The sequence below is a fragment of the Phocoena sinus genome, chromosome 4 (assembly GCF_008692025.1).
Source record: "Phocoena sinus isolate mPhoSin1 chromosome 4, mPhoSin1.pri, whole genome shotgun sequence".
In the NCBI taxonomy this organism is placed as follows: domain Eukaryota; kingdom Metazoa; phylum Chordata; class Mammalia; order Artiodactyla; family Phocoenidae; genus Phocoena; species Phocoena sinus.
Window position 1 is genome coordinate 131,983,837 of NC_045766.1, and position 16,539 is coordinate 132,000,375.

At 39.7% G+C, this 16,539-nt stretch overlaps 1 protein-coding gene across 1 annotated transcript; it reads right to left on the reverse strand.

Annotated features, from left to right (window-relative positions):
- Positions 1–1,859: 1,859 nt before the first annotated feature.
- Positions 1,860–2,783, reverse strand: LOC116753501 (keratin-associated protein 11-1). Its single transcript, XM_032631317.1, has one exon. The coding sequence runs from the start codon at positions 2,739–2,741 to the stop codon at positions 2,289–2,291; it is 453 nt and encodes a 150-aa protein (XP_032487208.1). The 5' UTR covers positions 2,742–2,783; the 3' UTR covers positions 1,860–2,288.
- Positions 2,784–16,539: the final 13,756 nt, after the last annotated feature.

The following is a 16,539-nucleotide window of genomic DNA, read 5'->3' on the forward strand; positions in this document are numbered from 1 at the left end:
ACCAGGATTTGAACCAAAGTCCCTTGAACTGCTTCCCCACAGCTACAGACTATTACATACAAGACATATTTCTGGGTCCTAGACCAAGAAGAGAAAGAAATCATCATTGCTCTATCTTTTAAAAGACTGTCCTCAAAGACAAACTTTGCAATTTTACAATTTATTATGAAATAAAGCAAAGAATGGAGAGAACTTTCAAAGTTCAAGTACAAATAGAATAGCTCTAATAGCAAAATAGATGATTCCCCAAACAGAAATAAAAGCAAGGAAATAGCTTGGCAGGATACCTACAATACTCTTGGATGTTCACACCATCAAAATAAATAGCCCAAGCAAAAGTTCACTCATCTCAGTCTATAAAATCTATGTTATTAAATATTGCTACTACATGAATCTTAAAGATGATTAGCTGTCTAAAGAAAAAGAAAAAAAACGCATCTCTGTTCTAGTAATTTTTACTGAAAACTGGAAAGCTGAAGAAAAAAACATGAGCAAAAGAATTATTAATGATGTGTAAGCCTCTGAAAAACTTAAGATTTTCCAAATCATATGTGAAGTGACCAAAATAAACAATGTGAGAGTTCAGTAAATGACAGCTTTGAACGCGCCATCTAGGGTTCTCCTAGTGATTTCCATTATAGAGTAAACCAGAGCATTTCTGAAAGCCAGGGTGTTATTTTTAAAAAGAAGAGTCATGAAACCAATGTATAGTAAAAGCTATGACTTGCTTTAATGAGATAGTACAGTGAGTCACACATACTAACATTTCTTTGATTAGAGGGAACATTTCTTCTAAGAGTAGAGTCAGTAATAGGAAGAAATGAAAATTTTCCCTCCAGAAATTGTCCATACGTTTTGCCTCTCTGAAAAACTGTTAGTGAAATAAGAAAAACATTTTGTGCTGACAAAAGAAGTGGATGGTCAGATTCTCCACAAGGCACTAAGCACCTCTGTTATGAGAAAAGGCACTCATTGCTCCTGGCAGGCACACCTCATGTGCCTCCATTTTCTGTAAAAAAAAAAAAAAAAAATTCTCTACTGTTTGTCCTTGAGCAACTCTGAAAAGGAAATATAGAGATGTGTTTCTGGACATAACAGAGAATGAGGACAAAAGGAAACCAACTGGCGGTCAGTTCTCACTTTCTAAAAAAGGCAGAAGGAGTTAGCATGTTGACCACCAGTCCAGATGGCTTGTTTTATCTGCATGTGGGCTCCAATTGAAAGCAAGCACAAAATAAGGCTCTAAGTATTAAAATAAACCAACACGTGTTTGAAATTTGTTTTTAAGTCTTCCCTGCCCAGATTAACTAAAACGCAGAACTTTAGTTTACTCAGAACATGTTTGGGGGTCTACCAATACACAGCAGCAAGTGAGGGAACTAGAAAGCTACAGCCACCTTTTTGATGCCATAAATCTCAGGGCCTAGAAACTGACTTCTTCATCCTTCCTCATTCTCCCTGCCTCCCATCTAATCATGGAGGGATCCTTTGCAAAGTTTTCCACTGTGGTCCTCTGATGAAGTAAGACTCTGAACCTCTAACTGACTCCATTGTCCCCTTCATTGTACAATTCCCCAAACTACCTGGTTTCTCAGGTAACATTTCTTTGTCCTGCATGGAAATTATTTTGCAAGCCCATAAAAAAATGGGGGAAATATAGAGGACTATTCACTCTACTTGAGTACATGTCCAAAGACTCTCTAACCAAGTAAAATATAAGATAATCCCTTGCTTGTCATTAAACACAGTGACTGAACCCATACTCCATTCTTGGAAAAGAAAATCGGACCCTAATCAGCAAAGAATGATTCACAGACAGCAAAAATTCTTGCAAATAAAGAACTCTCCTGAGATGTACATTTGCAATGCCAAGTAATTAAGGTTTATTGAGAAATACAGAGCGAAACAAGTTCCCTTTTTCTGAGGCACAAAAACAAGTCAGAAGACAAAGCAGCTAGGTCAAAACATGTCAAAGCCATTAGAGACTGGGGCATGGGTGGTAAGTTTCTGGAAACATCCAGAGGTATACGTGCCACCAGTGATCAAACCCTTAAAACAAGATTGGTGCTGGCCAGAAAAACGTTAGATTGCCAAAGTCAGCTTATTCAAGCCTGGCAGCCAGCAATCAGACAGTTAGAACAGGGGGTCAGCAATGAAGAGTTATTCAGGGACAGGCAGCTTGTTGGAAGATCCTGGAAACACAGCTGGCAGGTCATGGAGTCTTGATTCGTTCACGGGCCCCTGCAAACTCAGCAAATTCTTCGGCAGCTGGACACGCAGGACTGCTGCTACATCCTGGAGACCCCGCAGGCTGGTTGGCAGATGGTGGAGACTCCTCCCACCGGCTGGCAGACAGTGGAGACACTTTTCACTGGTTGGCACACAGTAGAGATGCCGCCCAGGGGCTGACAGCCACTGGAGACAAAGGTGAGCGGTCGGCTGAAGGGAGTTGAGCAGGAATTGGAGACACAAGTGGTCTTCCGAGAGCAGGTCACCTGGACAGGGCTGGAGACACAAGGAGTTGGCTGGTAGCAGGTTGGCTGGCAAGCAGTGGGCTCGCAGCAGGTCTTCTGACAGTGGTCCAGGAGCCAGGAGCCAGTTTGGAAGGAGCTGGGCAAATAGATGCCACTCAGGCAGTCGACATCCGGGGTAGAAACTGTGGCAACTGGGGCCACTGGCACAGTGTATTGTCCTCCAATCAGCCTGGAAGAGCGTTTGTTTGTGGAGCAGTTGTAGGACATGGTGTCGGACGGAGAGATGTGAGTAACTTGCAGAAACTGGCTCCTGAACTGTAAATGCCACTTCAGGCTCCCGAGCTTTTATATATCCTTGCTGGTGGGTGGGGCTCCCACCCTGGTCTTCCTGGCTTCCTTGGCTCACACTGGCTTGCCTTAGAACATCTTGTGACTCTCCAGGTTAATTGTCTCTTGAGAAGCCTTCATCCTCATAAAGAAAGTTTAGTAGTTTGGTAACTAAATCATAGGCTTCTGGACTGTACTTAGTTCCAGGATTAAGAAGGTTGGTTGACAGCTTCAAAGTTATTGGTCATCCCAGCCCACACTTCATCCTTCATTCATTTTGCTTGGATACAATGAGTGTCCATCTGACAGTAACATCAAACATGCCACCATTCCACCATGACACTCTCTCCCTTCTGACTGGGACTAATTACACACCCACACGGAGTTTGGGTTGTTGTTGATACTTAATGTTTTAGGCATAACTTAATCAGTCACCCTCCCATAGCTAACGGAGCTTCTAATGAACAAGGAACATTCTTGAATATGCTTCAAAATGACAATGACAACACCTGTACAAACTGGCTTGGAAAATCAATTAGGTGATCAGAGCAAGATGCCCGTTAGAGGGCAGTGAGACTTGCCTTTTATGTCCAAGCAGCAAAGCAAATTGGAAGCTAATTAAGTGGGACTGCATTTGTAGCCAAGTTTCTTTCTAAATAAATTGGATGAGCTTTATTCCTAAAATGTTTAATCTTGTAACAATGGATAAGAGTGGCTCATAACATTCATCAATATGCCAGTGGAACAGGCTTAGTTAATTTTTTAAATTATTATAACGTTAATTTGAAAGGGTAGGGTGTCTTTCTCCCAAGATGCTCAATATATTCAAAAGATATTTATTTTCACACAAAAACGTAAGATAGGATGCACTTTTATTATGAACAAACCAAAGGCTCTTTAAGGTCACTGTCTCCATCAAGGATAAGGGAAGGAGAAAGTGGGAGAAAGCAGGCTGTTTTTTTGTGGGGTTTTTTGTTTTTGTTTTTTATTTCTGTTAATCTAACAAAGTAAGTTTATTGGATTTAATGCAGTTTGAGAGAATACCATTTTAAAGATAATAGTGTGTTAAAAAGAAAAATACATTGAAGATATTTATAGGATTTTAGGGTCTGGTTAGGAATTTTAAAACATTCTATACCTGGTGGACATTTGTATATCTTTCTTGGAAAAATATTTATTCTAGTCCTCTGACCAATTTTTAATAAAATTATCTTTTTCTTTGCTATTGATATGTATCAGTTTCTTATAAATTTTAGATATTAATTCCTTATCAGACATATGGTTTGCAAATATTTTCTCCCAATCCATAGGTTAGCTTTTCATTGTGTTGATATTTTCTTTTTCTGTGTAGATGCTTGTTCATTTGATGTGGTCCCACTTGTTTGTTCTTGCTTTTTTTGCTTGTGCTTTTTTTTTTTTTTTACATCTTTATTGGAGTACAAATGCTTTACAATGGTGTGTTAGTTTCTGCTTTATAACAAAGTGAATCAGTTATACATATACATATGTTCCCATATCTCTTCCCTCTTGCATCTCCCTCCCTCCCACCCTCCCTATCCCACCCCTCTAGGTGGTCACAAAGCACCGAGCTGATCTCCCTGCGCTATGCGGCTGCTTCCAACTAGCTATCATTTTACGTTTGGTAGTGCATATATGTCCATGCCACTCTCTCACTTTGTCACAGCTTTCCCTTCCCCCTCCCCATATCCTCAAGTCCATTCTCTAGTAGGTCTGTGTCTTTATTCCCATCTTACCCCTAGGTTCTTCATGACATTATTTTTTTCTTAGATTCCATATATATGTGTTAGCATACAATATTTGTCTTTCTCTTTCTGACTTACTTCACTCTGTATGACAGACTCTAGGTCCAACTGCCTCACTACAAATAACTCAATTTCATTTCTTTTTATAGCTGAATAATATTCCATTGTATATATGTGCCACATCTTCTTTATCCATTCATCCGTTGATGGACCCTTAGGTTGCTTCCATGTTCTGCCTATTGTAAATAGAGCTGCAATGAATATTTTGGTACATGACTCTTTCTGAAATATGATTTTCTCAGGGTATATGCCCAGTAGTGGGATTGCTGGGTCATATGGTAGTTCTATTTGTAGTTTTTTAAGGAACCTCCAACTCTTCTCCATAGTGGCTGTGCCAATTCACATTCCCACCAGCAATGCAAGAGTGTTGCCTTTTCTCCACACCCTATCCAGCATTTATTGTTTCTAGATTTTTTGATGATGGCCATTCTGACTGGTGTGACATGATATCTCATTGTAGTTTTGATTTGCATTTCTCTAATGATTAATAATGTTGAGCATTCTTTCATGTGTTTGTTGGCAATCTGTATTTCTTCTTTGGAGAAATGCCTATTTAGGTCTTCTGCCCATTTTTGGATTGGGTTGTTTGTTTTTTTGTTATTGAGCTCCATGAGCTGCTTGTAAATTTTGGACATTAATCTTTTGTCAGTTGCTTCATTTGCAAATATTTTCTCCCATTCTGAGGGTTGTCTTTTGGTCTTGTTTATGGTTTCCTTTGCTGGGCAAAAGCTTTGAAGTTTCATTAGGTCCCATTTGTTTATTTTTGTTTTTATTTCCATTTCTCTAGGAGGGGGTCAAAAAGGATCATGCTGTGATTTATGTCATAGAGTGTTCTGCCTATGTTTTCCTCTAAGAGTTTGATAGTTTCTAGCCTTACATTTAGGTCTTTAATCCATTTTGACTTTATTTTTATGTATGGTGTTAGGGACTGTTCTAAGCTCATACTTTTACATATACCTGTCCAGTTTTCCCAGAACCACTTATTGAAGAGGCTGTCCTTTCTCCACGGTACATTCATGCCTCCTTTATCAAAGATAAGGTGACCCAGCTTCCCTGGTGGCACAGTGCTTGAGAGTCTGCCTGCCGATGCAGGGGACATGGGTTCGTGCCCCCGTCTGGGAAGATCCCAAATGCCATGGAGCAGCTGGGCCCGTGAGCCCTGGCCACTGAGCCTACGCGTCTGGAGCCTATGCTCCACAACGGAAGAGGCCACAACAGTGAGAGGCAAGCGTACTGCTGAAAAAAAAAAAGATAAGGTGACCATATGGGTGTGGGTTTATCTCTGGGCTTTCTATCCTGTTCCATTGATCTATATTTCTGTTTTTGCCAGTACTGTACTGTCTTGATTACTGTAGTTTTGTAGTATAGTCTGAAGTCAGGGAGCCTGATTCTTCCAGCTCCATTTGTCGTTCTCAAGATTGCTTTGGCTATTCGGGGTCTTTTGTGTTTCCATACAAATTGTGAAATTTTTTGTTCTTCTTCTGTGAAAAATGCCAGTGGTAGTTTGATAGGGATTGCATTGAATCTGTAGATTGCTTTGGGTAGTAGAGTCATTTTCACAATGATGATTCTTCCAATTCAAGAACATGGTATATCTCTCCATCTTTTTGTATCATCTTTAATTTCTTTCATCAGTGTCTTATAGTTTTCTGCATACAGGTCTTTTGTCTCCTTAAGTAGGTTTATTCCTAGATATTTTATTCTTTTTGTTGCAATGGTAAATGGGAGTGTTTTCTTAATTTAACTTTCAGATTTTTCGTCATTAGTGTATAGGAATGCCAGACATTTCTGTGCATTAATTTTTTATCCTGCTACTTTACCAAATTCATTGAGTAGCTCTAGTAGTTTTCTGGTAGCATCCTTATGATTCTCTATGTATAGTATCATGTCATCTGCAAACAGTGACAGCTTTATTTCTTCTGTTCTGATTTGGATTCCTTTAACTTCCTTTCTTCTCTGATTGCTGCAGCTAAAACTTCCAAATCTATGTTGAATAAGAATGGTGAGAGTGGGCAACCTTACCTTGTTCCTGATCTTAGTGGAAATGCTTTCATTTTTTCACCATTGAGGATGATGTTGGCTGTGGGTTTGTCATATATGGCCTTTATTATGTTGAGGAAAGTTCCCTCTATGCCTACTTTCTGCAGGGTTTTTATCATAAATGGGTGTTGAATTTTGTCACAAGCTTTCTCTGCATCTATTGAGATGATCATATGTTTTTTCTCCTTCAATTTGTTAATATAGTGTTTCACATTGATTGATTTGTATATATTGAAGAATCCTTGCATTCCTGGAATAAACCCCACTTAATCATGGTGTATGATCCTTTTAATGTGCTGTTGGATTCTGTTTGCTAGTACTTTGTTGAGGATTTTTGCAACTATGCTTATCAGTGATATTTGCCTGTAGTTTTCTTTCTTTGTGACATCCTTGTCTGGTTTAGGTATCACAGTGATCATGGCCTCGTAGAATCAGTTTGGGAGAGCTTCCCCCTCTGCTATAATTTGGAAGAGTCCGAGTAGGATAGGTGTTAGCTATTCTCTAAATATTTCATATAATTCACCTGTGAAGCCATCTGGTCCTGGGCTTTTGTTTGTTGGAAGATTTTTAATCACAGTTTCAATTTCAATGCTTGTGATTGCTCTGTTCATATTTTCTATTTCTTCCTGATTCAGTCTTGGCAGTTTGTGCATTTCTAAAAATGTGTCCATTTCTTCCAGGTTGTCCATTTTATTGGCATATAGTTGCTTGTAGTAATCTCTCATGAACCTTTGTATTTCTGCAGTGTCAGTTGTTACTTCTCCTTTTTCATTTCTAATTCTATTGATTTGAGTCTTCTCCCTTTTTTTCTTGATGAGTCTGGCTAGTGGTTTATCAATTTTGTTTATCTTCTCAAAGAACCAGCTTTTAGTTTTATTGATCTTTGTTATCGTTCCCTTCATTTCTTTTTCATTTATTTCTGATCTGATCTTTATGATTTCTTTCCTTTGGCTAACTTGTGGGGTTTTTTGTTCTTCTTTCTCTAATTGCTTTAGGTGCAAAGTTAGGTTGTTTATTTGAGATGTTTCTTGTTCCTTAAGGTAGGATTGTATTGCTATAAACTTCCCTCTTAGAACTGCTTTTGCTGCATCCCATAGGTTTTGGGTCGTCGTGTCTCCATTGTCATTTGTTTCTAGGTATTTTTTGATTTCCTCTTTGATTTCTTCAGTGATCACTTTGTTATTAAGTAGTGTATTGCTTAGCCTCCCTGTGTTTAGTTTTTTTACAGATCTTTTCCTGTAAATTGATATCTAGTCTCATAGCATTGTGGTCGGAAATGACACTTGATACAATTTAGATTTTCTTAAATTTACCAAAGCTTGATTTGTGACCCAAGATATGATCTATCCTGGAGAATGTTCTATGAGCACTTGAGAAAAATGTGTATTCTGTTGTTTTTGGATGGAATGTCCTATATATATCAATTAAGTCCATCTTGTTTAATGTATCATTTAAAGCTTGTGTTTCCTTATTTATTTTCATTTTGGATGATCAGTCCATTGGTGAACGTAGGGTGTTAAAGTCCCCTACTATGAATGTGTTACTGTTGATTTCTGCTTTTATGGCTGTTAGTATTTGCCTTATGTATTGAGGTGCTCCTATGTTGGGTGCATAAATATTTACAACTGTTATATCTTCTTCTTGGATCAATCCCTTGATCATTGTGTAGTGTCCTTCTTTGTCTCTTCTAATAGTCTTTATTTTAAAGTCTATTTTGTTTGATATGAGAATCACTACTCCAGCTTTCTTTTGATTTCCATTTGCATGGAATATCTTTTTCTATCCCCTCACTTTCAGTCTGTATGTGTCTCTAGGTCTGAAGTGGGTCTCTTGTAGACAGCATATATACAGGTCTTGTTTTTGTATCCATTCAGCCAGTCTGTGTCTTTTGTTGGGAGCATTTAGTCCATTTACATTTAAGGTAATTATCGATATGTATGTTCCTATTCCCATTTTCTTAATTGTTTTGGGTTTGTTATTGTAGGTCTTTTCCTTCTCTTGTGTTTCTTGCTTAGAGAAGTTCCTTTAGCAGTTGTTGTAGAGTTGGTTTCATGATGCTGAACTCTCTCAACTTCTGCTTGTCTGTAAAGGTTTTAATTTCTCTATCAAATCTGAATGAGATCCTTGCTGGGTAGAGTAATCTTGGTTGCAGGTTTTTCTCCTTCATCACTTTAAATATGTCCTGCCAGTCCCTTCTGACTTGAAGAGTTTCTGCTGAAAGATCAGCTGTTAACCTTAAGGGGATTCCCTTGTGTGTTATTTGTTGTTTTTCCCTTGCTGCTTTTAATATGTTTTCTTTGTATTTAATTTTTGACAGTTTCATTAATATGTGTCTTGGCGTATTTCTCCTTGGATTTATCCTGTATGGGACTCTGTGCTTCCTGGACTTGATTGACTATTTCCTTTCCCATATTATGGAAGATTTCAACTATAATCTCTTCAAATATTTTCTCAGTCCCTTTGTTTTTCTCTTCTTCTTCTGGAACCCCTATAATTCGAATGTTGGTGCGTTTAATGTTGTCCCAGAGGTCTCTGAGACTGCCCTCAGTTCTTTTCATTCTTTTTTCTTTATTCTGCTCTGCAGTAGTTATTTCCACTATTTTATCTTCCAGGTCAGTTATCCGTTCTTCTGCCTCAGTTATTCTGCTATTTATCCCTCCTAGAGTATTTTTAATTTCATTTATTGTGTTGTTCATCATTGTTTGTTTCATCTTTATTTCTTCTAGGTCCTTGTTAAATGTTTCTTGCATTTTCTCTATTCTATTTCCAAGATTTTGGATCATCTTTACTATCATTATTCTGAATTCTTTTTCAGGTAGACTGCCTATTTCCTCTTCATTTGTTAGGTCTGGTGGGTTTTTATCTTGCTTCTTCATCTGCTGTGTGTTTTTCTGTCTTCTCATTTTGCTTATCTTACTGTGCTTGGGGTCTCCTTTTTGCAGGCTGCAGGTTCGTAGCTCCCGTTGTTTTTGTTGTCTGCCCCCAGTGGCTAAAGTTGGTTCAGTGGGTTGTGTAGGCTTCCTGGTGGAGGGGTCTACTGCCTGTGTTCTGGTGCATGAGGCTGGATCTTGTCTTTCTGGTGGGCAGGTCCACTTCTGGTGTTGTGTTTTTCAGTGTCTGTGGACTTATTATGATTTTAGGCAGCCTCTCTGCTAATGGGTGGGATTGTGTTCCTGTCTTGCTAGTTGTTTGGGATAGGGTGTCCAGAACTGTAGCTTGCTGGTCGTTGAGTGAATCTGGGTGTTGGTGTTGAGATGGAGATCTCAGGGAGATTTTCGCCATTTGATATTACATGGAGCTGGGAGGTCTCATGTGTACCAGTGTCCTGAAGTTGGCTCTTCCACCTCAGAGGCACAGCACTGACTCCTGGCTGCAGCACAAAGAGCCTTTCAACAACATAGCTCAGAATAAAAGGGAGAAAAATTAGAAAGAATGAAGGAAAGAGGATAAAATGAAATAAAATAAAGTAAGATAAAATAAAATAAAGTTATTAAAATAAAAAATAATTATTAAGAAAGAAAAAAAATTTTAAGTAAAAAACAAACAAATGGAAGGACAGAACCCTAGGACAAATGGTGAAAGCAAAGCTATACAGACAAAATCTCACACAGAAGCATACATATACACACTCACAAAAAGAGGAAAAGAGGAAAAAATAATATATCTTACTCTCAAAGTCCACCTCCTCTATTTGTGATGATTTGTTGTCTATTCAGGTATTCCACTGTTGCAGGGTACATCAAGTTGATAGTGCAGATTTAATCCACTACTCCTGAGGCTGCTGGGAGAGATTTCCCTTTCTCTTCTTTGTTCACACAACTCCAGGGGTTCAGCTTTGGATTTGGCCCCGCCTCTGTGCGTAGGTCGCCAGAGGGCGTCTGTTCTTCGCTCAGACAGGATGGGGTTCAAGGAGCCACTGATTCTGGGGCACTGGCTCACTGAGGCCGTTGGGAGGGAGGGGCACGGAGTGCAGGGCGAGCCTGCAGCAGCAGAGGCCAGTGGGACTTTGCACCAGGCACCAGCTTCAGGTGCGCCATGCATTCTCCCAGGGAAGTTGTCCCTGGATCTCCGGACACTGGCAGTGGCGAGCTGCACAGGCTCCTGGGAAGAGAGGAGTGGATAGTGACCTGTGCTCACACACAGGCTTCTTGGTGGCGGCAGCAGCAGCCTTAGCATCTCATGCCTATCTCTGGGGTCCATGCTTTTAGCCACAGCTCGCGCCCGTCTCTGGAGCTCCTTTAAGCAGCGCTCTTAATCCCCTCTCCTCAGGCACCCGGAAACAATGGTCTCTTGCCTCTTCAGCAGCTCCAGACTTTTCCCCGGACTCCCTCCCGGTTAACCGTGGTATACTAACCCCCTGCAGGCTGTGTTCACGCCACCAACCTCAGTCCTCTCCCTGCACTCCGACCAAAGCCCGTACCTCAGCCCCCAGCCCCCGCCCACCCCGGCGGGTGAGCAGACAAGCCTCTTGGGCTGGCAAGTGCCGGTCGGCCCCGATCCTCTGTGCGGGAATCTCTCCGCTTTGCCCTCCGCACCCCTGTTCCTGCGCTCTCCTCCGTGGCTCTGTAGCTTCCCCCCTCCGCCACCTGCAGTCTCTGCCTGCAAAGGGGCTTCTAGTGTGTGGAAACCTTTCCTCCTTCATGGCTCCCTCCCACCAGTGCAGGTCCCGTCCCTATTCTTTTATCTCTGTTTATTCTTTTTTCTTTTGCCCTACCCAGTTACGTGGGGAGTTTCTTGCCTTTTGGGAGGTCTGAGGTCTTCTGCCTGCGTTCAGTAGGTGTTCTGTAGGAGTTGTTCCACGTGTACATGTATTTCTGATGTATCTGTGGGGAGGAAGATGATCTCCGCGTCTTACTCTTCTGCCATCTTCCCCCTGCTATCTGCTTTTGCTATGATCACACAACTAGGAAGTATCAGAGACAAAATGAAATTCCAGGATCTCTGGCTCCTTTTTCTTTTTTTTCCACATCTGAAGCAAGGTCCTGGAGCAACACCCCTCCTTGTACAGTGGATGGCAGATGGCAGTCTTTACTGATGTGGTGAAAGTAGGCCTTTAATCAATATTTGGTGATGAATGGATGTGTGAACAGTGTACTATAACATTTAATTATTCTTTTTATTCTTGGGGAAACCATAGAAAGATATCATTCTCCTTTATTTCCTTTTGCTAGAATAGAGTCAATCCTCAACACCAAAATGACTGACCCTTTTGATCCGTCTGTACACAACCATTCCAACTCTGGCAAAATAAGTCACTTCAACACAGCCTAAGTGGTTGGTGATATTTCTACATCAAAACAGCTGTAAGATCTGACTTATTTTGTAAACTGGCTTATTTGGGGTAGGAAAGAGGGACAACAATGGATTTACATATATTCGAGGGCTACAGTAGACTGCGTTTTACACATGCACAAAGCAAACGGCTTTATGTTAGAACTCATCAGAAGTCCTTTTGCCAAATGCTTCATTCTCTATTCATCCCACTGAAGCCATGTTGGGAGCTTCCCACGGCCCTAATTTGGAAGCTAATAACACAACCCAACAAGACGATGCTGTGCTGTGGGAGTTATTATAATTCCCAAAGATCAGACCATCACTCCCTCAGTGACTCGCAGAGTGTTCTCAGGTATGGAGAGAAATTAATGAGATGACTACTTTCCACAAGGTTGGGACTATGCTCTTCCCACCATGGGGAATGTCCCAGTTGATGTTTGAGGGTCCCAGTTCCTGGCTACAAGGGCTGGCTTGCTTGTTTGAAAATAGATGCGTAGTTTGCAGGCTTCTAACAGCCATGGATTCATAGGCTGATGTGGAAAAGTACTTCATCATGTAAATTAATCAAGCAACCAAGTGAAAACGTGAAGTTAGTGGTAAAGTGACACAGGAGAAGTTTTCAGCACCCATTGCCACATTTCTGAAATAGAAGAGATTTGTAGAAATCAGTACTCTGCCTTGATTCTTCTTTTCCACTGCGTGAAAATGACAAGCAAAAAAATATTCTAGAAAATATCTTCCATCAGCTACAGAAGGAAGGAAATGAACATTTTTTGAGCCTCTTCCAGGCATTAAGTTAGAGGCTTCACACACACCATCACAACTGAATGCTTCCAGCAACCCTATGGACTAGGTATCATGTCACACAAAGAAGCTGAAGTTCAGGGAGGTTGAATGGCTAGTCAAAGTCACACAACTTATATTTGACTAAGATGAGATGCAAATAAAACAGAGCCATGAGCTGTCAACCTACGCGGGGAATATTTAAACATGGTGAGATGCCTTCATTACAGTTCAAGCAAAAATTCATTTTAAAAAATCAATCAATCAATGTTCCATTGATGATACTACAAAGACTGTAGTCTTTATTTCTACTCCAGTTTCATCAATTGACAACAAAAATAAATAAAAATTTAAAAAGTAAGTTACAAGCACTGCTATCTTTAAACTTCATGTGTTTTTACATTCTATATACTTTTGACAATTTTACTTCATTAGAATAAAATGCAAGGTCACCACAAAAAAAACAGGAAGAGACAAAAAGCCTTTAATGGCTAGGAGCTATGATTTGAAATTAAAAGTATTTAAAATGGCAAAGCGTACAACTAATTATTAGAGAACAGCAGAGGAGTGAATTGATTTTTCAGATGTAGGTGGCAAGACCCTTCTGAAAAACAGGATTCACAAACTTTGAAATCACTTTAAGATGACATTTTAGTTTTCTTCCAGTCACAAAGTAAGCAAAACAAATAGATTCTTTAAGTAATTAAATCTAGGGATCTCCTCAACAGATTGCTTTCCATTTAGCACCTGGCAGGCTCTCTGGAAAACAGAAGAGGCTCATGTCTTACAGTATCCTACGAAGAGTTAGGAAAGCTACTCTATACTCTCGTACATTCAATATTTAAATGTAAGCATCTAGACTCTTCATCTGCATGGACTGTAAGATGCAAAGATGAAGAAACATGCACTGACAGCCACATGAAGCTTGAAGAAACTCTACACAAATCTGAGTCTACAATGTTAAATGAAATCAATAAATCATCCTTTCATTGGAATGTGTGGAAAATTTTATGCGGACAGCAGCTATCATGACGTAGTTATATGCAATATGAAACTTTAACCCAGCGAAAAGGTTTGTGAAGATTATTCTTGTGTCTGCAGGGTGTGAAGTGAGAGTAGGGTGTGATGAGAGCAGATGAGGAGAGATTAAAGAACTACTACCCATTATCTTCATCCGTGATGGGTAATTTTCTCTCGTTTGTTTAGAATAATCTAAACCTTATACAATAATTATCACAGACTGGAAATGAGCAATTCTTTCACTCAAAACTGAATCACAGTAATCACTTACAAGGCCAAGTGTTTGAGAGTAAAAAGAGTTAAGCATATGTAGGAGGTTGAAGGTTTGATATGCTGGAAGGATACTTTTCATCACAAAGTTGGGGTAATAATGTTGACCAATGCCGGTTCAAAAAAATCACTTAGTCTCATCAAATGGAGGAATAGTTAACTTGCTGAAAAATTAAAAATCATAAAATGAGATTTTGTCATTCTGCACTTTTTCAGGATGCTCACATTCTCAAATTGAAGCTATTCATTGTCTCTTACGAAATATAAAAAGAGAATTTGAAATTTAAATACAGAACATAAAGACTGCTTTAAAAATTAACTACATCTTGGCTGAATTGCTCTGCCATTTTTTACCCAACTTCACACAGACCTCTGGGTTGAATCTCCAGAATCCTATTAACCAAGATATTATAAACCCCCAAAGGCTGAGTGATTTGCACCAAAACTGAACTGAAATTCATTTTCCAAACTCTTTTCAAAAAACATCAATCATAAGAAGGTTTGAATCTTTGGGGTTGGAGGGAAATGTAAGGCAGAAAGCAGGTAAGTGAAAGAAGCAAACAAAGACCAGCAAAATAGTCGCTGCTTTTAGAACTTGAAAATAGCAATCACCAACTACATGACTTGTAGACAAATAAACCCTCAGAGGATAATATCAAGGTTGAAAAATCCTAAATTGAACCACCATTCTTTTTCTTGATGCCAGTTTTCAAATTCATGTATTTTTTCATGGATGCCTTTACTGGGAATCAGAATCAGGGTGCTATCAATAAAAATGGGTAGAATCCCAAGTTTTGAGACAACAGCAAACTCTCTTGCAGGACATCCAATGTGTAGCTGGCATGTGCTCCATGTCCAGTCTTTCAAGTAATAAGAGGTGAACCCACTTGTGACCAGACCTGAGTAATGTTTATGCATAGGGCCTGAGAGAGAAGTCTCCAGGTCACACAGATGTATTATCCTTCCCTGATACAGAAATATTCAGGGCCTACTTAGTACCCAGCAGGATAAAGATGCTAGGAGCTACGTAAGGGACAGGAGAAGTGTAAGTCTTGTCTTAGCATCACCTAGCTGACCTGTGCTTATGCTCTTTCAGCCCAACCCTTCTTGGTCTTATCTGCCTATCCAGGGGATTAGGAGTAAAGCATTAGGCCAGTACTATCTCAGGTTAGTAATTGGACAATCAGAACTGGATCTTAAAGTCCTCTAGTCTATTTCTCTCATCTGACTGATGAGAAACTAAGTCTCAGAGAGGGAGCATCATTGCCAAGTGTATCAGACATGCTTGTACACTAGTTCAAAATTGTTTCATCCCATCTCTTACTGCATCCTCTTTGCACAGACTTAAGCCAACATTGTGGTGGTGCACCCAGACACTTCTTCCTTCATTTTAGGGCCACTCACTTACTTCTTGCTTCCAGTCCTAGGTCTTCTCTGACACCGCTACAAAGGAAGTCCATGCTAAATGACTGCACTCCTGTATGCACTGCCCAGAAATGGGGTCTTGCTTGAGCAACAGGAAATGCAAACCAATGGGTAAGTGTTCCCACCTTTCACCCTCCAGGTAGACGGTTCTGAGACTATTTCAGAAAGTTCCTCAAAACCATGCATGAGTTGCTTGTGATAGTGGTGATTCAATAACAATTTCTGTGGTGGCCTTCCCCCCTCCTCTATTTCACTCCCCCTTTGCTGCATTCCCCGAAATAAGATTCCTAAACTAACTGTCTCAAGCTCTGCTTTTAGAGAACTCAGATTGAGACACCAGATTCCAAACACTTTCTATTTGAGTTAAGAAAAGTAACTGGTGAAGGAATTCCCTGGCGGTCTGGTGGTTAGGACTCCACGCTTTCACTGCCGACCCACGAACTAAGATTCCACAAGCTGAATGGTGCAAATAAAAAATAATAATAATAATAACTGGTCCTTCTAATCCTTAGTTCAGAACCCCTCAAGGTACATCCATGTCTGTGTCCATGTAAGCCTAAGGAATATCTTGTACACAAACTGAGCATCAAACAAGTAACATTTGCATTTTTACAGCAATTTCTGAAATGACCAAATGAGGAACTGCAAAAGTGCTTAAACACAGCTACAATATAAGCAGATTTTTAATTTCTCCCAAGTAATGTCAATCACACTGTGTTGTTTCCTCAAATAGGCTAGTCCCTAAGAGTTGACACCCCAAACACTAAAAGGTTAAAAGATCTCATTGTCAGCTTGATGTCACAGTTGTTTTCCAAAATGAAGGATTTTTTTTTTCCAAAGTGAGATATACACTAACTATGCAATGGGTGATAATTTTAGTTACTAACTAAACAATTTTTAGTCTTAAGAGTTATATATTTATTTTTAAGTGTATTAATAAAGTATGGCTAGGTTATACAAGCCATAAATTCATGGATATCATTACATAGGATGGAGATTAAGTTATTTTTGTTTAAAAGCTTTGACAAAATTCAACACCCATTTATGATAAAAACTCTCCAGAAAGTGGGCATAGAGGGAAACTACCTCAACATAATAAAGGC

Bases quoted from the DNA above. Each gene is read 5' to 3' on its own strand.
- LOC116753501 (XM_032631317.1), bottom strand. From the start codon at position 2,741: ATGTCCTACAACTGCTCCACAAACAAACGCTCTTCCAGGCTGATTGGA.